A 27,393-nucleotide genomic window follows, 5' to 3' on the forward strand; every position below is an offset into this window, starting at 1 on the left:
TGTTTTCTCATTATTTTAAATCATCTGTAGCAATTTGTGTTTTCTAGTCCCAAGTTTTCAAATTGATAACCCCTTACTTGTTTTTAAGTCTGGGTAATCCAATGCCATTTCCATTGCATGCTAGTAACAGGTGTTTGTATACAACATTACATTTGTTATTGCAAACCTTGTAAATGTCAACTAGGCTTCAAAAAAGTGTGGATTTACAGGAATAAATGAACAACTACATTAAATATAAAGTATTCATGTAATTTTTTTTATGACTATTTTGTTATCTCATTGTCATGTTAACACAGGACTTTAAATGACTAGCTTTGTTTTAAGTTATTGCACCCTTGCTGATGGATTCACTCGGACATGAACCACGTGGCATTAACTCATACCGACCAAGCATTAAAAGTTATATTATAGTATATAGGGTAAACACAAACTCACTTTTATACCTTGGCACATGGAGTAAAAACTCACTGAACAATCATTATACAAAAACAACACAACATATATGGCAGTTATTTCAATTTTATTGGCTAGCGATGTATAAGTATAAGCTGTCATTTAGGAAATATGAACGTTCATACGTTACAGTCTTCATGTGATATGAGTTGTTGCATATAGCCAATGCTGGGATGGTATTGTCTATATCGGACATGCCCAAATATGGTGTGTTCTTGAGAATAGTGTAGACAATTCCATGCAGGCACAGCAGAGCAATTGAATACTATGAATAAAATAAAGTAAATCTGGTTGCCTACTGTAAGATGTAAAGCTGTTTCTGATTGGCTACTGAAGCAGTTACTCTATATTGTAGAATGTAAAGCTGTTTCTGATTGGCTACTGAAGCAGATACTCTACATAGTAGAATGTAAACCTGTTTTTGATAAGCAAATTCAAATCACTTCACTGAGTGGCAAGTACTAGTACATTTAAACTCTGCTGTCACTGGTCTAGCATATTTTTTTCCTTTTATAAAAACCTTCTGTTGAAAGATCCCTATAAAGAAAATACTTTTAAAGTGAAAAATTGACAAATTACCAATACACCATATTACCATGGAAATGTAAAAAATAACTGCAAATAGTTTATTGTTAAAACCCAATACTATAATATATTATTAGTTAATATTTAATAATTTGTTACACATAATAAAAGTGATAACACTAATATTCAGCAAAGCATAGATTCATACTACTGGTAGATAATAAAACTTACTCCACAAAAAGAACTACTTTTGTATGAACCACAATTGTATATGATATGTAACCTTTTACACCGACTGTATAAATACAAACATGTACACAGTAAACAAGCAACATAAAGAGAAATGGTTTGGAATTAAAGTCAAATATAGTTGGCACAAGTTACTTCATACCGATGGAACAACTTAATTGCAATCTACTTTGTAATTGACTCATACCAACTATAGGAAGTAAAGTAAGAAAATAACACCGAATAAACGGCAAGGTAAATACTACGTCTAATTATAGTAAACACGTACTGCGTGCGTGACTCGAACCGGCGCTCGCGTACGGCACCTAATCGCCTAGCTTCATGCCACTACACGTCTTCCCCTCGGCCACCGGGCATCCCCAAAAAAGGATGCTTAATAACCGAGCTTATTACGTGCAGAGAACATGAAACCCGTCCATGCGATCCGCGCCACACAGCGTGGCTTATGTTAGGCTACAGTCTATAGGTTATAGATTAATGATGGACAGGAATTTTATAACATGGCTGAGATATTTCCACCAATCAGATCGCATGATATGCTCATTCTATTATTAACATATATACTTGAGGAATTTAGGAATATGAACGCCATCATTTGGATTGGCTGTTGAAAGGAATAGAATTGCTTGGAACTTTATTCTAATTGTTCGATTTGCAGTTCAAGTCACTTTGATTAAATGTCAATTTTGTTATCACAATTAACAATGATACTGAAAATAACGCTAACAATATCATTAGTGAGATCAATAGCGAAATTAACATGACATCAACAAAAGTCGCCCAAGATAAACACGACTATGACTGCATCCTTGTTCGAAGACAGGAGAGTAGTGAGTCATATCAACAATATATATTTTTTTTCATTAGTAATTCATGTTACATATGGTTACTATGTTTTGATCCTCCTGTCTTGTTTAGTGTCTATTTATAATACAATTTTAGGACTTTTTACTGTAAATATATTGTTTAGGTGCAATCACCTGTGTATGAGGTAATAACACCATCACAAGTGCTGACTTCACTTTTTTTTTGGATTATTATTTCTGTTTATTGATGTTTTAGAATGTTGTAGCTTTTGTTACTGAATTACAGAATGATATGTTGCTGATCGCCTTGTTTCAAAATTAATTTCTACACAAATTGACACACTCAAAAAGTAGGACAAAAAGCATATAGACAGAACTTGATACGTTGAAAAAAACCTGTCAACGAACAAGCTGCTCTCTGATTGGTCAGATTGTTAGGGATGGGTAGCCAATCAGATATGATCTTGTTAGTAGATTTGTATTGAAAAACAAGAAATACAATAAATATGGAATGCACAAACAAAGTTTATATGAACTAAACATTTACAAAAGACATGATAGTATTTATTTTAATCTTCAACTAGTCAAGAAAGTTAAATTTTAATGCATGCATCCCTGAAATTACCACAAAACAACATATACACCATATAAATATTTACATTTAATTTAAGCTGCTGCCATTTCACGAGACAGATGTTCACAACATTTTGTGAGCCAAATTGTTCATAACTACAAATCACAGTTCTTTAGAAAACACAACAGATTATCATATTTTCAGATTCTCAAAAACAATATAGTCGAAGTCAGTTTATTTTTATCACTAGAATCATAAATTTTTTTTCCAGGCTGGTGTAACTCATAAACATTTGCCTCTGAATTTTCTGCAGTTTACAGTATTTAAGATAAAGTCAAGTATGGATAAAGTTCAAAAGTCGTAAAGCTGCATTCATGCTTTGCACATCTGTGAGGTACCAATCCTCTGACCAATTTATATACCATAAAATGAGATTGTAGATGGATACTATAAAATATTTTATTTTAGCTGGAATAAATTTTAGCTGAAAAGACTTTTTGTGTGTTTTGTATGGAATTTATTTTCACTGATTTTTGGTGAGTTGAATGTAAAATATAGGAAAAAAGGTAGATTCGATGGATTTTATTTTCACTGAATCATTCCTTCAGCGAAAATTAATTCCAAGCGAAAATAAAGCATTTTACAGTATTGAGAAATTATCTGCAAATATGAATATAACCAAGCCTCACAAATTACCATAGATATATTTGTCTTTCAGAGCACTGGTACCCACAAAAGGAATGCATGGAAAGGTTAGGGGCAGGATAACTACTTTTAAACCATACATAAAACAACATAATTTTTACACATTTTTTTAGTTTGTTCTGGGAGTGATATTTCTCATAGTTTCAAAGTGTGAATGCAACTTTTAAGTGGCACAGCCATTGCACAGCGCATGTCAGAATGTTTTTACACAGGTTGTATACGTTGCCTGGCAACCATATCTAACACAACTCGCTATGACAACTGTGTCACTTTAAAGATGACAAGCAGATTGGATTGATGTGATATTTTAACTTTCCAAAATCTTCATTCTGGTCCCAACTCGGTACAAATAATACAAAAACCTCTACCCAAAGTGGAAAATAGAATATGATTCCTTAAAAATATATTCCCATTCATATATCATCGTGATTATTATGGACTCTTTGACAATGTTTTTTTTACCAAAACCAAAAATTTAATGTAGAGGTTTCTAAAAATGTATATTATAATAGGTAAATAATAGTTTGCATTGTATGTACCTGGCACTATTTAATGAGCAGCGATAATTTACCTGGGTAGGAAGTAAAAGAATTTTCTGTCAAAATTATTGAAAAGTTAACATTTCCTGTTTACAGTTTGTTTATTAAAATGTCTGCCTAACCAGTATTAATCTGTGTTAAGCAGAAACTTGTCTGAATGTCTGCCTAACCACTGTTAATCTATGCTAACCAGTGTTAATCTGCATTTACCAGAAACTTTACTAAATGTCTGCCTAACCTAAGTTCTGAACCAAACATTATTTTTACCCTTGTCGGTGTTTAATGTTAATAGACATATGTCACTGCAGTGAGAAAGATACATTATGAATATACAGAGACCTTGAACTGTTCAGCCACTGACACAAAGTCTGCATGAAAATGAATTTATAAAAAAAGTCATTTTTCTAATTTAAATATTGTCAAATATCTTTCACAGACTTTTTTACTGTCCTATAAATAAAATGTCTTTTAACATATTAAATACATGAATATACCATACCGTACATCCTTTCACTTGTGCAAAATACCCTTTTAAGACAATTTTATACTTTTTTATGTATTGTTCTATAAGTTCTTTGTTATTTTTTATACCAAATGAATATAGTATTTATTACTTATAAGTATAAATATGAAAAAAAGTATATTTGCGAAAGTTTACTTTGGCAATTGAAGGATTAGATTAACATCAACAACAGACATATTAGTCTGCATAACTGGATTCAACCAGTTTACCCAGCATGCATCACAACTATACACTTATTACTAGCCCATGAGAGCCAAGCTAACAAACCATAATTCCATATTTGTGTCTACCTTAGCCTACCACAAATAAAAAACACACATTTTTTGGTATGCAAAAAAACATTTTTCAAAGTGGTGCAATGTTTTCACTGTATTATCTGATGTGAGGTACAGTCGAGAGTGCGGTAGAGTAACTTTGCAGCAACTTTTTTTATTCCTTCTTCTTCTTGCGTAGGATGCCACCAATTTTTTCTAGTATGAGAGCATAGTATTTAGCTAACAGTCCATGATGTTTCAACCCCGGAAGTAAGACCAAGAACACACCTGAAACAAAACGACAGCGACAATAACCATTGTTCCTACAGGACTATTTGAGACCAGCCTCAAAAAGATACTATACAAAAATAATAGTAAATCATGCTATTTAAAATATAGAATATTCATTTCAAAACACCCTCATCATCAGAGTTGAATTGAGTTATAAAACACAGTCAAAAGTGAGCACAATTTCAAATTGCTAAGTCTGAGAATATAATTTAGGATTTATGGAATATCTGGTTTTCTAGACCTTTTTAAAACCTCAACAGATTTCTCATATTTTAGATTTTTTAAAATTGTTTAAAAAGAATAAAGTTGAGTTAAGATCATTTTAACACATTTGTGGGAACCCAGAAGAAAGACATTTTACTTGGCAAATTAAACACAGTGTATGGTATCCATTGTCAATATGAGTCGGAAATACCAGTACCGTTAATTATGTAGAATACGTCAATAACAACTTTGCACATGATATCACCAGGGCTCAGCTTGTTTTACATGTGTTCTAATAGTAAGTTTTTTGTGGAGATCCAATATGGCTGCCAATGTCTAGGCAACCACTCTCAAAATAGTACTGCAAAACATGTCTTTTTAGCTAGCATGTTATTTTAGCTAATTTAGCTAATCTGTAATTTCGCTAATTCAAGATGTAGCTATTTTAACAGAAAGTATATTCTCACAGGGAGAAAGTCAACACTTTAGCTAAATTAAGATTCTGTTAATTCATGCCAAGAGTCAAACCTGCTAAAATTGCATGCAGCTATTTCAACATGTTCTACAGTAACTTATTGTTGAAATGGCCATAAAAAGGTACATTCCACAATTTTAGATGTATTGTACCGTATTTGTCTTCAATTAGGCGCCACTTTGTTACACTTTCATGTCATGGTGGCGCTTATTTGTGGTTAAATTTGAGCAACTTTGTTTCAAATGGCGCTTATTTCAAGCACTTCAAGTTCTAGTACCGGTAACTGTGTTACAAGCCATTGTTTTTGCTCTATTCTGGTGATAGATTATTGACAATATTTTACATTACAGTCTGGCGCTTAGTCACTGTAGCCTTTATTTTAAATACTGAGTAAATGACCCGTTTTCAGACAGTTTAGAAAGTTATACAAAAAATATCATTCTTTAGAAAACATTCACAGTTTGCCGTACAATCAACAGAAAAATAAAACAAACACAAATTCAACGCTTAGTAGTCAATGATCACGGTAGCAAAATCCGGTCATGCTTCATTCCACGGTTACGATTATTACTCAGTAGTAGTTATAATAACGTACAAAAAATAAAATGCAAGTAAAATTCAACTTAATTTCATCGTAAGCGAATGATTCTGGTCGCATGTAAACGCTCGGCGCGATTCAATGTCTGCCATGCTTCCTGTCTAGGACTTGACCTGGAACGCGTTTTTTGACCTGATAGGTCAAGTCGTTAATTAACCAATCAAAATGCTGGATGATGCCAACGTGATCAAATTACCATAGCTCATTTAAATAATGTATGAACGCAATGCGGAAGTGATTTGCCGATGTTTGCGATATTTTGGCTTTGATTTTGGTGGGAAAAACGGCATGATTTTTTTTTTCAAATCAAGAAATTAGTTATTTTTGGAAAGTAAACTGAGCATTTAAAGAATAATTTAACACTGTTTACTGTGACAACAGCGCATTTGAAACAGAACATTTTCGCGTTGTTTTAATTTCGTTTTTATGGACTTACTGCGAAATTAAAAACCACGCTGATATTTTCTACAGTAGACTAAAAAGACATGTTTCAAGAGATTATAGACCGATTTCTTAAAAATTGTTAGAAACAAAACCAATTTTTTTTACATAAAAGCCATTCGTACAGTAACAGCGAGGGACTTCCGCGATCGCGTCCATCGCTACGAACCGGTAACCGGTAGTCGATCCGCCGGCGCCCAATTCACGATCATTACGTGCCAAAATTTCAACTTTGTCTGGCGCTTAATTGAGGTGTAAAATACAAAGTTTTTGTGGCACTGGCGCCTAATTGAAGGTGGCGCTTAACTGAAGACAAATACGGTACTTTATGTATGCAGGTGATTGCACCAAACATTATGGAACTCCCATGGTGAACCTTGAATCTAGAAATCTATCTTTTGTTTTTTACAAAAAGCAATGAACACACAAGTAAAATGAAGCATTGAGTTTAGAAGAGGAAACTGACTTACCAAAGAGATAACCCAAGAGAATATTAGGTATAATGTTACCGATGAATGCAACCACTGATAATATTATCATCACCAGTATAAAATACTGCTTAGGTTTCTCATCACGTAACTTCATCAATGAGTTGAAACGACCACGAATAAATCGTTTAGTGTCCACAATGTCCATGCAGACGTGTTGATACTGACGTTCATTATCAGGAGTCCTGTCAATAATAGCAGTTATAATGTTTTGTTTACAAGATGCTAGGTTTTCAATATAATTGTTTAATGTAATTGTTACATGACAACTTACCATTCCTTATTATCCAAGTATTTGTTACAGAATGTAGGAACGAGGTAATCAAGTAAACAGAGCTTCATAATAGTCAAAGAAATCATCGTCAACACAGAGGGATCAAATAACCACAACAATCTGGAGAAAATAAATAGAAATGATCAACATAAAAATATGAAAATAAAAGTAAATGTGAATTACAATGTATCACCTACTGTTGTGTTTTACCGAAAAAAATTATTTGCTGAACAATTTATCTGATTGCTCTGAATTTTCTATTATTTGCTGACATTGGCATCAAAAAAAAAAATAAATAAATAGCAGTAAAAAAACAGACAGTAACCATGGGTTGGGAATTGTAAAAGTCTTTATTTCAATTTTTTTTCAAATTTTTCGTTACCACAATGTTTGATCTTGAAAGTCGTTAATTGTCTGAGCATGAATTTGATTGCGTTTGAGTTTTCAGCATCTTTTCAGGGTGCCACCAAGTCACTGAATTGCATGTGAGATTCTGTGTTTGGTGATCGAAGATGGACTATACCATACTATGTCCAAGCAAACTTCAAACACCTCTTATGTTAATTGTGTTTTTCACACGCCCAAAGCAGAATTCAAATAGCAATGCATGATGGGATTTATTGTAGAAAAAACAAAACATATAGTCTATAAATGGTGCAATAGACCATTTTCCGTACACTGCGAGAATCACGCGTTATGCGTGAAATCGAACGTAAAAACAGGACAAACAAAGGTCATAGCGTCGTAGTGGCGTCAAACATCGCGTGGGATTCGACAAACGCGAAGTATTTTGGGGGACATTTCCATGCTTAATAATGTGCTGTTCACATTTGATGATAGGCAATTTCGATTAAGTAAGGGTATTCGGAAGCAATATTCCTCTGTCGAAGATCGGCCGGTCGGTTTGATCTACGAAATAAAGAAATTCGTTCGATTTTTGGGGCAGACGTTCGACGCGCGTCTTTCATGCATCTCGCGAGATCTCGCAATTGTACGGAAAATCACCTATTAGAATAACTAACAAATGTAACCATTCACATTAGTGGCAATAAACATTGTACTCTTGAGTAGGCATCAGTGACTAAGAAAAATTTAAATTACCAGGAAAGAGTGAAATGACGCCTAAATTTGATTATTTATGATATCTAATTTTTCTAGTATTTGCATTGTATCACAAATATTACAAATTAGCGAAATTCAGGTTCTGTGTTACTACTCAAAGAGAGGGTCCAAATGATGAGGAATGAAAATTTTGGTAAAAGATGCCATGGGGTTCCAATAATCCTTTGTCATCATTGTTATTAAACAATCCCTGAGTTCTTATCTGATCGCAATATTGATAAATATAGTAAATCAGCCAAAAAGAGCACTTTACATATACAGAATATACTCACACAAATTGGAAGGTAACAGCTCCAACCAATGCATAAGGATAGAATGGTTTTTGCCATGTTAGCACTCTATCTAAGAGTATAATCACATGTCTCCAACTCCGTAGAAATTTCTGATGTAGTAATTTCTCTACATCAAAAATTTCCTCATCCTACAATTCAACAAAAACAACAATTTTATTACATGTATATGTTGATACAAGAAGGCAGTCGTATAATTTAGCATTGCAGAAAAAATGAAGGATATTTATCAATTTTCAACCCATTACTATGCTTTCACAACTAACTTCACAACCAGTATTTCCCACATTTCACAACTCATGGTTACCCACGAAACTATCAATATTCACCCATTTCACAAACTCAGTTACCAACTTCACAACCAATATTTACCTATTGCACAACCCATGCCTAGCCACTTCTCAACCAATATTTACCCATTGCACAACCCATGCCTAGCCACTTCACAACCAATATTTACCCATTGCACAACCCATGTCTAGCCACTTCACAGTTAATATTTACCCATTGCACAACCCATGCCTAGCCACTTCACAACCAATATTTACCCATTGCACAACCCATGTCTAGCCACTTCACAACCAATATTTACCCATTGCACAACCCATGTCTAGCCACTTCACAGTTAATATTTACCCATTGCACAACCCATGCCTAGCCACTTCTCAACCAATATTTACCCATTGCACAACCCATGCCTAGCGACTTCACAACTAATATTTACCCATTGCACAACCCATGTCTAGCCACTTCACAGTTAATATTTACCCATTGCACAACCCATGCCTAGCCACTTCACAACCAATATTTACCTATTGCACAACCCATGCCTAGCCACTTCTCAACCAATATTTACCCATTGCACAACCCATGCCTAGCCACTTCACAACCAATATTTACCCATTGCACAACCTATGCCTAGCCACTTCACAGTTAATATTTACCCATTGCACAACCCATGCCTAGCCACTTCACAACCAATATTTACCCATTGCACAACCCATGTCTAGCCACTTCACAACCAATATTTACCCATTGCACAACCCATGTCTAGCCACTTTACAGTTAATATTTACCCATTGCACAACTCATGCCTAGCGACTTCACAACCAATATTTACCCATTGCACAACCCATGTCTAGCCACTTCACAGTTAATATTTACCCATTGCACAACCCATGCCTAGCCACTTCACAACCAATATTTACCTATTGCACAACCCATGCCTAGCCACTTCTCAACCAATATTTACGCATTGCACAACCCATGCCTAGCCACTTCTCAACCAATATTTACCCATTGCACAACCCATGTCTAGCCACTTCACAGTTAATATTTACCCATTGCACAACCCATGCCTAGCGACTTCACAACCAATATTTACCCATTGCACAACCCATGTCTAGCCACTTCACAGTCAATATTTACGCATTGCACAACCCATGCCTAGCCACTTCTCAACCAATATTTACCCATTGCACAACCCATGTCTAGCCACTTCGGTCAATATTTACCCATTGCACAACCTACAGTACAGTTCTCGCGAAAGCTTTGGCTTTTGTGGCATCATTGTCGCATATGCATGGCTTCAATGTCGCCTCAGCATCGCATCGTTGTGGCATCAGCTTCGCGTCATTGAAAATTGAAGCTGTGTTCGCTTCTCTTATTTTGTGGCATCATCGTGGCCTCAGCTTCGCAGTCTCATGGCATCAACATGGCATCAGCTTCAAAGTATTGTGACATGAGTATGACCTCATTATTTTCACATGGAAGGGCAGTAGAGAAAAAAACACATGTACAGAAGTTCGATATGTAATCGATTTGAAATTCAAAGCGGTAAGGGGAATAAAATAATATGACCAAGAGTAAAATTACATTTTAAAAAGATATCTTGTTTAATTATTTAATGTTGCGAGTATTGGGTACCAAAAACTATGTGAAGTACATTGCAATCTGCAAGGTGACGAGCGTCATATTGACTGCAAGAAAAATCGTGATAAATTTAAAACGCACGATGCAATCGTCGTTCGGAAACAACACAATTTGCTATACGAAATGAAACTGTTCTTGTTATAAAATTACCATATTTTCGTTCATTTTATTTGCTGGTAAGAGAACAGATTCAGATTCCTCATTTTGGTGGTATTTTTCTGTGTTTCGTTTAGTTTTAGCCGAGTCCGATCCCATGCCCGGACTACTAATACATGCAAAACACGCGAACGCCGCCTGGCGTTGTTGCCTGCCTGCCATCTTGATACAAAGTTCCAAAACAAGTGCGTACATTTCCAACTATGATTGGATGGTTGTGGTGGCGTCGGTCTGGTAAAATTTTACATCCAATTTTCAAAATTAAGTCACGATCAGTGACCTGAGCTCGATCTATACGTACTTTAAAAGTATTCTCACAAAAAAAATATTTTCGAATAAAAACGAGCCACAGGCCTGGTAAAAAATCGAATAGCACTTGACGTGCAGAAATAATTTATTGGGCTTCAGAAAAAAAGTGTTCATTTAGTTGTAACCGTAAATATTTGGTGACCAGTCAATGAACAATTTGAAACTCATTATACACGGAAGTCCTTCGATACTGAATATCATCGACCCCAATCTGGTTTACCTTATTTCCCAACTTGCAAAACTGATTTGTATCTCCGCCCAGTTTTTCTTTTTTCTTTTTTTATGAACTGAGGTCAAATCCCAGCCGTTTGTCAAAATATACCGATGTTTTTCAGTGAATGATTGTGAAGCCTGTCACAGCACAGTTAATCGACGCCGGAGATTGGACAGTACGACGACCCTTCAATTAGCGTCAAATATGCTTTGTTACAACATCATTGATTTGCTGAAAGTCACCTGATCGGAGCATGACCTGGGTTACAGAACCATATTTGTCCGTATTATCAACGGGACTTTGCGAGAGAACCACACCCACATTTTCAACCATTTTTAGTGCGGAAGTTGCCAACAAATGTCAAAAAACTCGTGAATTTTATGGATTTGAATAAAATAAAGCTAGCGATTGGTAAGACTGGTTAATAATATATCCCCCGATGCTCTTCGAATTTTTTAAATTTTATTTCAAGGCGAGAAATGGATAATTGAAGTTCCATCGATTTCAAGGCGACTGTTTCACCGCGACAACTCTACGCTGTGTTGTAGTTTCACGAGGTAAAAAAATATATATAATAAATAGTACATGTTTAATTATTTGGTTTTACAGCCCGCAAATTACGGGACATGATCCCCATGAATTACGATAAATAAATGCTGATTGTGTTGAATAATGGACGTCGGGACCGTTTGGAGAAACCAACGGGGATCAATATTCCAAACAAATTATTGGGACACGGTCGGTAGACATTTCAAACAAATGAAATTATTAACGAAAGACGAGATTTTTCCAGATATTTATGAACATGCTGTCACAACAAATATGCAAATTGACAAATACACAAAGAGATATTAGGTTTTATTTTAGCCTTAGAAATATTTTCTTTCACTCAGTCCATGCGTGGGACTTCTATTTAGTTTCATGGTCCTTCGGCTTGTGTTCTCCTTGGGGGAAATAACAATAATTATACAAATCGTAAACTCAACACAGTCAGGAAAAGAAACCCGGACAACCATGTCGTACTTCTGTTGAAATACATTTTGTAGCAGTGCGTCACGTCGGAATATTGTTTAAAATAAAATAGTCAATCCCAACCAAATCTAGGTCAAAGGGTCAGATTGCGTGCATATAATTATAGATAGTTAAAACAAAAAGTATTTGAACTTTTGACGGTTGTTTAACATTTATGCATCTATGATAAACTGTATATGAAAACCAGAAAATTGTTAGTAGTCAGAATTTTTGCATAGTCGAAAATAAAGCGGAAATTCAACAAGCGGTCGCAAAAGCGAGCGATTGAAAAGCGGAAGCGGGCGAGAGGTTGGGCGAAATGAGTTCTGTACTTCTTTGTTTGATGAAGCGATGCTGATGCCACATTGTCGCCATAATGAGGCCACAATGAAGCGAAGCGATAACCGCCTAACTTTTTAATGTCGCGACATTGAAGCGATGCTGAAGCCATAACAATGCCATAATGATGCGATGCTGAAGCGAAGGTGAAGCTGAAGTGAAGCCAAAGCTTCCGCGAGAACTGTACTGTATGCCTAGCCACTTCATAGTCAATATTTACCCATTGCACAACCCATGTCTAGCGACATCACAGTCAATATTTACCCATTGCACAACCCATGCCTAGCCACTTCACAACCAATATTTACCCATTGCACAACCCATGTCTAGCCACTTCAGTCAATATTTACCCATTGCACAACCCATGCCGAGCCACTTCACAATCAATATTTACCCATTATGCAAACCATGGTTACCCACGTCACAACTAATATTTACCCATTACACAACCCATGGTTACCCATGTCACAACCAATATTTACCAATTATGTAACCAATATTTACCCACTTACCATGTCACAACCAATATTTACCCATTACACAACACATGGTTACCCACGTCACGACCAATATTCACCCATTACACAACCCATGGTTACCCATGTCACAATCAATATTTATCTATTACACAGCCCATGGTTATCTACTTGACAATCAATATTTACCCATTACACAACCCATGCCTAGCCACTTCACAACCAATATTTACCCATTGCACAACCCATGCCAAGCCACTTCACAGTCAATATTTACCCATTGCACAACCCATGTCTAGCCACTTCAGTCAATATTTACCCATTGCACAACCTATGTCTAGCCACTTCACAGTCAATATTTACCCATTGCACAACCCATGCCGAGCCACTTCACAGTCAATATTTACCCATTGCACAACCTATGTCTAGCCACTTCACAGTAAATATTTACCCATTGCACAACCCATGCCGAGCCACTTCACAGTCAATATTTACCCATTGCACAACCCATGTCTAGACACTTCAGTCAATATTTACCCATTGCACAACCCATGCCTAGCCACTTCACAACCAATATTTACCCATTGCACAACCCATGTCTAGCTACTTCACAGTCAATATTTACCCATTACACAACCCATGTCTAGACACTTCAGTCAATATTTACCCATTGCAAAACCCATGCCTAGTCACTTCACATTCAATATTTACCAATTCCCCAACCAATATTTGCCCATTACAAAACTCATGGTTACCCACATCACAATCAATATTTGCCCATTATGCAAACCATGGTTACCCATGTCACAACCAATATTTACCAATTATGTAACCAATATTTACCCATTATGCAAACCATGGTTACCCATGTCACAACCAATATTTACCCATTACACAACTCATGGTTACCCACGTCACGACCAATATTCACCCATTATTACATATGTACTGCAGTTTATTTTGAGACGTCCCTGAAATCAATATCGGTATTTCCACAACCCATATGCAAATGAGGTCTGAGAGCAAACAAAGTAGTCCCTTCAGGAGTACAGTTTTTCGAAATAAACAATATTTAGAAGTATGATATTTTCCCCTTGGGGTACATGAATATACTTGCCGAGTGAAATGAAATTTGAACAACAGTTAAGGTACTTTTAGGCAGTCACTTATTTTGACCCAAACTAATTTGCATATCACCCATGCAATAATGTTTTCGGTATTTTCACGGTCGATATGCAAATGAACATGGTATTTTCATTGGCTACCGAACTACATTTTTGTATTTTTATTTTGTAAACACATTTTCGTCTGCTATTTTTATCCAGTTCAAATTGTTCAACAACATTTTTGGCATGTCAGGTGTACATCACATGGAATACTACGATTGGGAGAACTTAATGTATGTTGACCACCTGGAAACTGAGTTTTATAAACCTTGAAGGGCTCTCAGAAGATCCACCAGCAGTAAAATCAGCGATTACTATGCAGCCGCAAACATCAGCATTGAGATACCAGGTTTCTGCTGGCGACGTTGCAGCGTTACTCAGTTCCAAATAAAAAATACCAACGCCAAAAGAGCAACATTTTAACCGGTAATCAAGACTCAGTCAATCTACGACCAGCAAGCAACATCACACACGAAGTTGTAGCGTGCAGCTCAGCGACAACCGCTGTCGACGAAAGTCATCCCCGGCCGTCAGTGGAGTACCGCAGTTGCACGGCATGTTTGTCAATGCACAATTCTGTGGCGGAACTTTTAACTTCAACATAAACTGTGTATCATAGTCGTCCAGTTCAAGTTCTGGTTCTGCCGTGGTCCCAACTAAACGTCAACGAGTTATTTATTCGGACAGTGACTCAGATTAGACGTCTGATTATTTTAATTTCAAACAAACAGTGACACGCGTTCTCCGGGCGCGTTCTACACTGAAACGCGCTGCTAGGGCGTAACACTTATATTGGAACATATTAATGGGCAATGGGGTTCCCCGACCTAAATTCCATCCCGGTTTGCACATTCTTTCTTTAATACGAAATAATCAAGTATGGAACATATATAATAATAACAGAACCCCACACCCTCCCCGTGGCCTTCGTTGCGTATGGAAGTTATTTTCACTCGAGATGCGGTGTATTCTGCTGTACTTTCACTAGCTTCGCTCGTGAAAGTACGGCCACAGGATACACCGCATCACTCGTGAAAATAACTTCCATACGCAACGAAGGCCACGGGGAGGGTGTGGGGTTCTGTCATATTACACAACCCATGGTTACCCATGTCACAACCAATATTTATCTATTACACAACCCGTGGTTATCTACTTGACAATCAATATTACCCATTACACAACCCATGGTTACACACTTCACAACCAATATTTATCTATTACACAACCCATGGTTACCAATGTCAGAACCAATATTTACCTATTTCACAACACATGGTTACCCATGTCACAACCAATATTACCCATTACACAACCCATGGTTACACACGTCACAACCAATATTTATCTATTACACAACCCATGGTTACCCATGTCAGAACCAATATTTACCTATTTCACAACACATGGTTACCCATGTCACAACCAATATTTACCTATTTCACAACACATGGTTACCCATGTCACAACCAATATTACCCATTACACAACCCATGGTTACACACGTCACAACCAATATTACCCATTACACAACCCATGGTTACACACGTCACAACCAATATTTATCTATTACACAACCCATGGTTACCCATGTCAGAACCAATATTTACCTATTTCACAACACATGGTTACCCATGTCACAACCAATATTTATTTATTACACAACCCATGGTTACACACGTCACAACCAATATTTATTTATTACACAACCCATGGTTACCCATGTCACAACCAATATTTATCCATTACACAACCCATGGTTACCCATGTCACAACCAATATTTATTTATTACACAACTCATGGTTACCCATGTCACAACCAACATTTATCTATTACACAACCCATGGTTACCCATGTCACAACCAATATTCACCTATTACACAACCAAGGTTACCCATTTCACAACCAATATTTATCTATTACACAACCCATGGTTACCCATGTTACAACCAATATTTATCCATTACACAACCCATGGTTACCCATGTCACAACCAATATTTATCTATTACACAACCAAGGTTACCCATTTCACAACCAATATTTATCTATTACACAACCCATGGTTACCCATGTCACAACCAATATTTATTTATTATACAACCCATGGTTACCCATGTCACAAACAATATTTATTTATTATACAACCCATGGTTACCCATGTCACAACCAATATTTATTTATTACACAACCCATGGTTACCCATGTCACAACCAATATTTATCCATTACACAACCCATGGTTACCCATGTCACAACCAATATTCACCTATTACACAACCAAGGTTACCCATTTCACAACCAATATTTATCTATTACACAACCCATGGTTACCCATGTCACAACCAATATTTATCCATTACACAACCCTTGGTTACACATGTCACAACCAATATTTACCCAATACACAACCAATATTTATCTATTACACAACACATGGTTACCCATGTCACAACCAATATTTATCTATTACACAACCCATGGTTACCTATGTCACAACCAATATTTATCTATTACACAACCCATGGTTACCCACCTCACAACCAATATTTATCTATTACACAACCCATGGTTACCCATGTCACAACCAACATTTATCCATTACACAACCCATGGTTACCCATGTCACAACCAATATTTATCTATTACACAACCCATGGTTACCCATGTCACAACCAACATTTATCCATTACACAACCCATGGTTACCCATGTCACAACCAATATTTATCCATTACACAACCCATGGTTACCCATGTCACAACCAATATTTATCTATTACACAACCCATGGTTACCCATGTCACAACCAATATTTATCTATTACACAACCCATGGTTACCCACCTCACAACCAATATTTATCCATTACACAACCCATGGTTACCCATGTCACAACCAACATTTATATATTACACAACTCATGGTTACCCATGTCACAACCAATATTTATCTATTACACAACCCATGGTTACCCATGTCACAACCAATATTTATCTATTACACAACCCATGGTTACCCACCTCACAACCAATATTTATCTATTACACAACCCATGGTTACCCATGTCACAACCAACATTTATCCATTACACAACACATGGTTACCCATGTCACAACCAATATTTATCTATTACACAACCCATGGTTACCCATGTCACAACCAACATTTATCCATTACACAACCCATGGTTACCCATGTCACAACCAATATTTATCCATTACACAACCCATGGTTACCCATGTCACAACCAATATTTATCTATTACACAACCCATGGTTATCCATGTCACAACCAATATTTATCTATTACACAACCCATGGTTACCCATGTCACAACCAATATTTATTTATTACACAACCCATGGTTACCCATGTCACAACCAATATTCACCTATTACACAACCAAGGTTACCCATGTCACAACCAATATTTATCTATTACACAACCCATGGTTACCCATGTCACAACGAATATTTATCTATTACACAACCCATGGTTACCCATGTCACAACCAATATTAATCCATTACACAACCAATATTTACCCATTACACAACCCATGGTTACCCACATCACAGCCAATATTTATCTATTACACAACCCACGGCTACCCACATCACAACCAATATTTATCCATTACACAACCCATGGTTACCCATATCACAACCAATATTTATCTATTACACAACCCATGATTACCCAAGTCACAAATAATATTTACCCATCTCACAACACATGGTTACCCACGTCACAACCAATATTTACCCATCTCTCAACACATGGTTACCCACATGACAACCAATATTTACCCATCTCACAACACATGGTTACCCACGTTACAACCAATATTTACCCATCTCACAACACATGGTTACCCACATCACAACCAATATTTACCCATCTCACAACACATGGTTACCCACATCACAACCAATATTTACCCATCTCACAACACATGGTTACCCACGTCACAACCAATATTTACCCATCTCTCAACACATGGTTACCCACATGACAACCAATATTTACCCATCTCACAACACATGGTTACCCACGTTACAACCAATATTTACCCATCTCACAACACATGGTTACCCAAGTCACAAATAATATTTACCCATCTCACAACCCATGGTTACCCAAGCCACAAATAATATTTACCCATCTCACAACCCATGATTATCCACTTGACAATCAATATTCACCCATTACCCAACCTATGGTTACCCAAGTCACAAATAATATTTACCCATCTCACAACACATGGTTACCCACGTCACAACCAATATTTACCCATCTCTCAACACATGGTTACCCATGTGACAACCAATATTTACCCATCTCACAACCCATGGTTACCCACATCACAACCAATATTTACCCATCTCACAACACATGGTTACCAAAGTCACAAATAATATTTACCCATCTCACAACCCATGGTTACCCAAGTCACAAATAATATTTACCCATCTCACAACCCATGATTATCCACTTGACAATCAATATTCACCCATTACACAACCCATGGTTACCCAAGTCACAAATAATATTTACCCATGTCACAACACATGGTTACCCATGTCACAACCAATATTCACCCATTACACAACCCATGATTGTCCACTTGACAATCAATATTCACCCATTACACAACCCATGGTTACCCAAGTCACAACCAATATTTACCCATCTCACAACACATGGTTACCCAATCTACAGCTTGTATTTCTGAACTAAAAGGTTGGTGGTAATTAATCACAGATATACAAAAAATACTTTATTTTTAAAGCAGCACTTCAACATAATTCATAGAAGCTTTTTGGGGTCTCAAAATTATTGTGTGAAAGATTTGATGGGTTGAATATGTGAATTTGTAATTCATAACAGACAGGGTTAGCAAATGAAACACACAAAGTACACGAGCTAAAAAACATGTCTTTTGATTCATATTTCACTGAAAACTGAAACTGAAAACTTAACACTACATGCTGGAATGACGTCAGCAAGGTATCGATTTACGATAATTGGGAATTTATTAATTGACCTGCCCTGACCTAACTCAGTGACCTAACCAACTTGCCCTGAATAAGTAAATTTTGTTTGCAATTGTGAGAGAGAATTTATAATATATTATTTTCCTCAGTGATTTTTATTTGACCTACATTCAATACAGACAGACCAATATTTCTTTTAACAAATTCAAGGACAAATGCAAACAAGCTAGTGACAGGCACAGAGATGTCTGGTAACATTTTTCATCCTAAATTTGATAACAGCTGGAGACATTTCAAGGTGACATATTTCAAAATTCACCTCATAACAAAGATTCTTCTCAGACACAAATCGTGAGAATGCATTTAAAATGTGATTTCCAACACATATCACCAGATCACTGACAGCAATTAATAAGACCATGTGGTAGGTCCAGGCTTCAAGTATAAACAGAAGCTCTCAATTTGATATGCACATGATATACAGCAAGCATGTGTAGAATGCGGAGGAGTTCTTAATTTGACCACAGATATTCAGGCCATTCATCGGCGTCCTTTCAGTTTCAGGCACACCCATTTTTAACGGAATACACGACGCCGATCATATCTGTACTAGACGACAAATAAACATGTCCCTGGGGCCCAGTGACTTCCGGACGCCCAGTGCTGGGTACGATTCTATCAAGAAGTACACACTCGTTATTTAATCAGCAGGCGCCCGGTGAAACGCATCGCGATCATGTCATAAATTTGATAAAGGATGAATAAAGAACGGCAGCACAAAGAATGGGATACTAATTCTCAAACAAGTTCTTTGAAAACGCCTAAAGCAAGGGCAACTTTTGTTTGACGCATAACGGAAACAAATGCTTTCAAAACACGTCACAAAAGAACGGAAGTGCGAATCGTACATGTTTTCACAGAGGTTCGCGAAAGAACAAAACGAGGGTAATTTGTCAACAAATGACGATGACCGTTACTCATCATCGCGGGAGATGAACCTAATTCCGTTAAACTTGCCGATTACGGTGTTCCCGAGCGTTTAAATACCTAAGTGAACATACCGAAAATGTCTAAAGCCACAAATTTGTATCCTAATACTCATTACAGCAAATAAAATGCCATTTAAGCGACAAAGACACTTACTTTCTGTTGGTTTTCCGTTACATTGTCTATTTCAGTCGCCATTTTGTCTTTTTCCAGTGACGCAATATTTTTGTTTACTTCCCTTTAGTGACCGACAGATGGCGCAAAAAGATCTCTTAGAGTTCCAAGAACATAAGGTTTCCTTAAAATATCTTTATACCAAAAAAAAGGTATTAACAATTAGTTGACATAGCCACCGTCAATACTTCATTACTTATTTGGCTCAGTCTTGCTGAGTATGTTGATTGCGGAAAAATAATATTGTAAATTACCATAATCTGTCACTTGGTGGCGCCCATCGCTTTCAAATTCAACCTTTGACCGACATGCGCTATGTTTCCAATGACAAGTTCGTCCAAAAATGGCAGCGCCCAGATTATAGTACAGCTACAGATTTCCTGTCAAATCAGACGTTATGTCGAGCACAAATGGTGAAATCGTGAGTAGTTTTCGTTTCCTTATATGTGTCTGTTCAAGTATCGTTTGGGGAATACCGATCGATTGTTTGCTTATCAAAAGAACACGTCAACGTCGTTGTCTTGTTTACCAAACTGACACCACGTCCTGAAATCGGTCGGAAACAGACAGAAAATAAATTATTTCATATATTATTTTCATGGAAAATGTCCAACTGAAATAGTTGTACAGTTTACTAAAACTCGACGATTCTCAACAATTGTAATTCATAAACAAGATTCGTTTACGGATTGTTTTAGAGTTTTTTGTTTCACGGGTCGTCTTGATAGACGCCGGAACTCTCTGATTACATTGGTTATTATCTCACATATCTATTATTACCGGTCTGTGATCGCGGAAACTGCCGAGTATGTGAAATTAAATGCTTCACCAACACTCACAGACTTGCTGTTTTGGGAATTCAGATTATTCATGGATATTTTTAATATGTAAGCTATTTTTCTGTCAACTGTCTGGGTTTTCCGTGCAAAATGCGTGAGAATGTTAATCTGTGCCGGTCTACGACGCTGTAGTACGACATTGGTGATGAATACGGAAATATTTGCATGAATTTCGCGATTCTCGTGGTATCGAGTTTCTAAATATTTGCACATTTTTGTTGAAAAAATATTGTTTCATAATTTGTATGTATTAATTAAATAGCTATGATCGTCATTTCTGTATATACTGCTTCATGCGAAAGACTTCATCCATGTCCTTGGCGGCAAACTCTATCGTGTTGGGTTCCTTTGTTTACTTTATTCTTTGTTGGTGATCACTAAACAAAAAAACTACAAACAACAATAAGTTTGGAATTTGTGGAATGTGTAAATTTTAATTACTAGTTGCCTGTGCTGTGGTGGTGGTCCACGCTTTTAGGGATGATGCCAGTGTGGTCACAGAGATATAACATCACGACTGACACTGATTAACTGTTTGAAGGTCATTCTCGCTCAATGGCTTGTTAGGGTGGCTTGTGTGGTCTTACTCACAGATTGCGATAGCACACCTAATGTACATTGCCAAAATGGGAAAAAAGTGGCAATAATGGCAATGGCAATAAAAGTGATTATTGATTCACTTTCAAATGTTTTTGAGAGCATGTCAACACATAAAGTGAAATATGTTTTGTTCAACTGTTTGAGTAAAAGTGCTATATAATCTGTTTTCACAGCCCCAAACAGGTGTAATTTTATCATGGTCTTGGATGGAAAAATTAAAATAAAATCAATACTTTTTTTTATTTGAATATAATCCTTAGCTTCGTTTTTGTGGTTTTATCGAAAATATAATTATCCAGAACTATATATATATATATTAGTGTATAGTTTTGACCAGGTTATTTATTGGCTATTTTGTATTATTTCTTTTTTATTCATCAGCCAAGCGCTAAACTTATCATTAGTGACAAAACTGATCAAATTGTTGAGAAACATTTAATTAAGTCTTAATCTTGTATAATTTATGTTATATTTTTACAATTAGTTGACAGCGTTTTTTATCTCCAACATTTATTTGAAAGCTGGAAGGATGAAAAAATGACAATAAGATTAATACTTTTTTTTTATTTGAACACCATCCTTAGCTTCCTTTTTGTGGTTTTATCGAAAATATAATTGTCCAGAGCTATATATATGTTAGCATATAGTTTTGACCAGGTTATTTATTGGCTATTTTGTATTATTTCCTTTTTATTCATCAGCCAAGCGCAAAACTTATGATTAGTGACAAAACTGATCAAATTGTTGAGAAACATTTAATTAAGTCTTAATCTTGTATAATTTATGTTATATTTTTACAATTAGTTGACAGCATTTTTTATTGCCAACATTTATTTGAAAAGTGGCAAGAGCTGGCTGCGCACAGCATAACAATACATGTTTACTAGGTTTTGGAATGTGTTTATGTCAATAGAGTAAACCAATAGGGTAGGTGACATAGTTTTGCAAAATAACATAACTATACAAAGGAAAGTGTAGCAGTTTCAGTGCCTTGCTTCAATACACAAAATCGTTGAGAAAAAAAAGGCGTTTTAACATTTATTTTAATTAATTTATTTTATGATCTCAGCAATTGCCAGTTATAAGTTTCACTTTTCTGCCATCACTAAATGATTTTTAAAATATTTATTACATATGAATGTTTAGAAGTCTTTGCCACTCTTCTATATCTAAGTAAAACAAATATGACTAATGCTATTCAGTAGAGAGAAGTGTTTACTTGGCTGTGAGAACACTAATTATTATTAAAACTGTTACAAATTAGATCAAAACTTCTCATACCGATTTTTAACATCTGGTTGCGAGAAATTCATATCCTAGTTTGTAATATATTAAAAATAACTTGCACTCATGAATTATCATGTCAGGTGCATATAAACATACGAGGCACATATTACTTATTTCACAGTCATAGGTTTAACTTGAATAATAATAAATAATTTTTATCATCTTAAAATCACACAATATAGCATTCTGTTTAGCGGTACTACATTGTTTTTTATTTTGCAAAACGCAATCCTATGAAAACCTGTGGCCTCATAATTCCACAGGGTCTCTGTTTTGTTATCAAGTGATATTAAGTAATGTACGCTTTGCGAGTTGCAACAATTTACGAAAAAATCTACATCCATTAATACCTGGTACATGTAGTTGTAACATTTATGTATAGAAGGGTAATCAGGTGTCGAAGATGTGTATAGATAGACTTGTATAGACCAGGAAATGATCATCAAATGCATACTATGTGAAAAACATGCTAAGTCACAATGCAATACTAATACAATCAGCATTGCAGACAGATTGGTTCATTATGTAATGTGACACAGATAAGAGAAATGCGATCTGCACGTTGTGCTATTGTTGTCTTTTGAGAGTAGGTGTATCTGATTATATGTATGTTTTATATTGTATGTGAGCAGCTTATGACATTTCACAAATCATGCGATATAAACACATGTCTGAAATACAATGAAAATGCATAATTTGTTTTAAGTGACACTTTAATTTGTATATTATTTATATTAGTAACCTTCAAAAATATGACTTTTTAGCCTTTGGCCATAAATACTAGTAAGTAATTTTTGGTCATTTTTATATCATATAAAGATAATGCATATGATAACAAATTATATATGTATGATTGCACTTTGATTGTCAATTGATGAACAATTTATATTTAATCACATTTGTCTTTAGGAAACAAAGAATCTTTTTAGCATTTAGTGACGTATGAAGAGTTGATTAAATTTAATTAATATTCTTTCCAATATTATTAGTTTTAATCAATATATTTTGTTTTCCCTTCAGTTTTTTTCACTGTAAAAATGTTATTGCTCTGAAACCAGATAAGAAATGTCTTTTATGAATGGTTGCAGTAAAATGTTGTATTCTCTGCAAGAACCAGTGTCACATTGATATGATTACAAACATTGATATATTCTGCTGGTTATCCTTTCAACCACATGTATTTTAAGAATCCTAATATTGAGTCATCTTTAATAATTAATAATAACATCGATTCAGATTCAGTCAACATGTTCATAACACAGCAGTTCTGTAGGTGTACACTCTTCAAGGTCCTGTCTACTAGATTAGCTGGATGTTTTCATCGTATCATGCAACAGAAGCCATACTACTGTTGAGAAAAACAAGCTATTTTTATACTGGTGAAAAAAAAAACTCCCATACTGAGACCTTGAGGTGGAGATGTTGTTATCTAGTGCAGTGTGCCTGGAGTTTCAGTGATGAGCCATAGGGTGAAGATGTTGTTGTTACCATGCCATGCGACTTAAATTATGATTCCTATCAATGTGTTAGTTGGTTTCTATTTTTCACCCTCAGAAAAAACGTGCTCTATTATGTTACCTTGACTTTAAATGAAAGTGACACAGGGTCAAGGTCAGTGTCATATTCTATCAAAACAAAACTGTTTCTAGTTTCATATCAATACTGAACTCCTCTTCAGTAGCTTTCTTGTTTTTATTGTCTCTCCTCTATGGTAAGTTAATACTGTAAAGGGGGTAATTATTCACTGGGTTTTAATTTAGCTTATTTCGCTGACTGGAAAAATGCGCTAAATTAAAACACAGTGAATATGTAAAATTTAGCATAGAACACATTATCTAAATGACGAAACCGTGAATTTAAAACCCACTGAATATGCCTGAATTGGTAAATCAGTGAAATTTAAACCCAGTGAAAATTAGTCATTTTACAGTATCACAATATTGATAGCTCAAACTAGGCTGAGATAAGAAGGGTGCAAATATTGACCAAATTCTTATTTTTGACAGTGATATAGTATTTTAAGTACATTGGAGGCATATTATAGAAAACCAGCGTCTCTCACAAATTCCTGATAATAATTGTTAATTACTATTAATTACAAATTACTGTACACTGTTTTCCCAGAATTCATATTCTGACTTACAATACATCTAATCTAATTTTTCATTTGACTAATATTGGGTGTAGTACGTATGTTTTGTTATTAGTCAGTTCATATTTCTAAAACTGATTAATGACATTGTGATGTGCTATGACTCAGTATCTGGTGATTCATTTGTTTTTCTCAAAGCTTTTCAAATATGGGGAAAAGCTTATTTGTGTAAATTAGCTACTATCGGTATCTTTATTCCGTATAGTGATAACTATGGCACTGAATGGTTTGATAATTGGTATTATATATTATATAGGGTAGGGTATGTGTATTTATTTATATAGTGTTTTTTGATGATTTTGGATTATTATATGTAAACAATCTAATTTTTCATTTTTTAATAAATAATGGTTTTTTGAATATATTACATGTTTATAGAAAACATGTTTTTGTTTTAGAAATTATTTAATTTGTGGTATATATATATAATGTCTTTATATACACATTATTATTAATAAATTTACTTTCATTTCTTAAATGTTTTTCAATACATGTAAAGAAATTTTAAAGGATGGGTTTGATTCCATGAAAACCATTGGTTTTGCAGCATTTATTTACAAACTTCTTATATTTATGGAAATTATATATAAAAAATTATGTGTTGTATATAATTGGAGAAAATTATATTATTTACATATTTATAAATCAATTTAAGAAAGCTGTTATTTGTAAATAACAATACAGATTTGTGTATTTCCTATTTCATTGCTAAATCAATCTGCATAAGCACATTGAATGTAAATAACAAGGCGTGAACATCAAAGTGTACATATAATTGAGACTTGATGACAATAACATTATATGCAAACCATGTACGTTGGTGGCACTTTCATGATTTATATAAATTCTCAAAGTTTTGTATAAATACTACATGCCAGACTTGTACAGAGATTTTGTATACAAATAATTTAAATATTATTATGATACCTAAAAAATGATAATTGACATTTTTGCACACTCGGAACAACTAAAATCATTGTATAGCAAAACTGAGTTTTTTCTTCACACATAATTCTAACATTAATTCCATAATTCTAGCAGAACAATTATTTATTTGCTTGCTACATTTAAATATTATAAATGCAGGAATCTTTTTAAACAAGGGAACAGGGGCGCAGCGCCCTCATGCCATGCGCCCTCTCACCCTGGGGAACAGATCCTCTGGCAACCATAAAATTCTGATTGACCAGGGATCACATGTGGCCACTGTCTTCAACTGTGACCTGTCTGATAGTACCAGTAATTTTGGCCCCAAGGAAGCCATAGAATGCTCCAATTTAACTTAGAATTATCAAATACTGCACACCCTGGTAGGGAGAACTCTATCTCCCTTTGGTGGCACCGCTGAATTGCAGTGCTCCCTCTTGCATTTTTTTTCTAGAAAAACTCCTGTACATGTACCATACCATTCAGCAGTCATGCATGGATTGCGTAAGAAAACACAATAAGCTACATGTACTTATGTTTAAGAGTTAAGAGTGTTATAATTTCAACCCAGAGTCAACTCTATTTTTAAAAGAGTTCAAAGTTTGAGTATAGACAACATGTGGAAAGGTTTTTTTTTTTGAGTGAAACTGTACTTTCTATTGTCAGCACGACAATGATGTTTACGTAAAAGTCATAAACTCTAGTCTTACTTGCTTTGGAAAATCTGAATAATGAATCAATGTTCAACTAGCACTCTTAGATTAGCATATTACAGTTACATACATGAGTAGTTTTGATATATTATTTTCAGTAAATTCCTTTTGATACAAGTTTGATTCAGATTCCAAATCTTCACTACCGAGTACATGTGTAATGCATTATATGTGAGATCGTTCCTTTGAATTTACTGCAAAATAGAACACTGGAAAACTCACTAAATTAACAATGATTAATTAATTTCAATAACGAAAGTATCTTTGCTTGTTTGAAGCACATTCATTGCATGCTGTATTATTATA

At 35.3% G+C, this 27,393-nt stretch overlaps 2 protein-coding genes across 2 annotated transcripts in view; one reads left to right on the forward strand and one right to left on the reverse strand.

Moving 5' to 3' along the window:
- Nucleotides 1–501: 501 nt before the first annotated feature.
- Nucleotides 502–20,651, reverse strand: LOC100377228 (ADP-ribosylation factor-like protein 6-interacting protein 1). Its single transcript, XM_002735354.3, has 5 exons — nucleotides 20,552–20,651; nucleotides 8,794–8,942; nucleotides 7,400–7,519; nucleotides 7,108–7,310; nucleotides 502–4,916 (listed from the first exon to the last, which is right to left on the reverse strand). Exons 1-5 carry the CDS (start codon nucleotides 20,591–20,593, stop codon nucleotides 4,804–4,806), a joined length of 627 nt encoding a protein of 208 aa, XP_002735400.2. The 5' UTR covers nucleotides 20,594–20,651; the 3' UTR covers nucleotides 502–4,803.
- Nucleotides 20,652–20,845: 194 nt separating this feature from the next.
- The window catches only part of LOC100377375 (3-phosphoinositide-dependent protein kinase 1-like), a 33,597-nt gene continuing 27,049 nt past the window's right edge, over nucleotides 20,846–27,393 (forward strand). The window contains exon 1 of the mRNA XM_085502134.1: nucleotides 20,846–20,990. Coding sequence (XP_085358260.1) covers nucleotides 20,967–20,990 — 24 coding nt within the window. The 5' untranslated portion in view covers nucleotides 20,846–20,966. The remainder of the gene's footprint in view (nucleotides 20,991–27,393) is intronic.

This window comes from Saccoglossus kowalevskii, chromosome 8 (genome assembly GCF_978046115.1).
Source record: "Saccoglossus kowalevskii chromosome 8, keSacKowa6.1, whole genome shotgun sequence".
Taxonomy (NCBI): domain Eukaryota; kingdom Metazoa; phylum Hemichordata; class Enteropneusta; family Harrimaniidae; genus Saccoglossus; species Saccoglossus kowalevskii.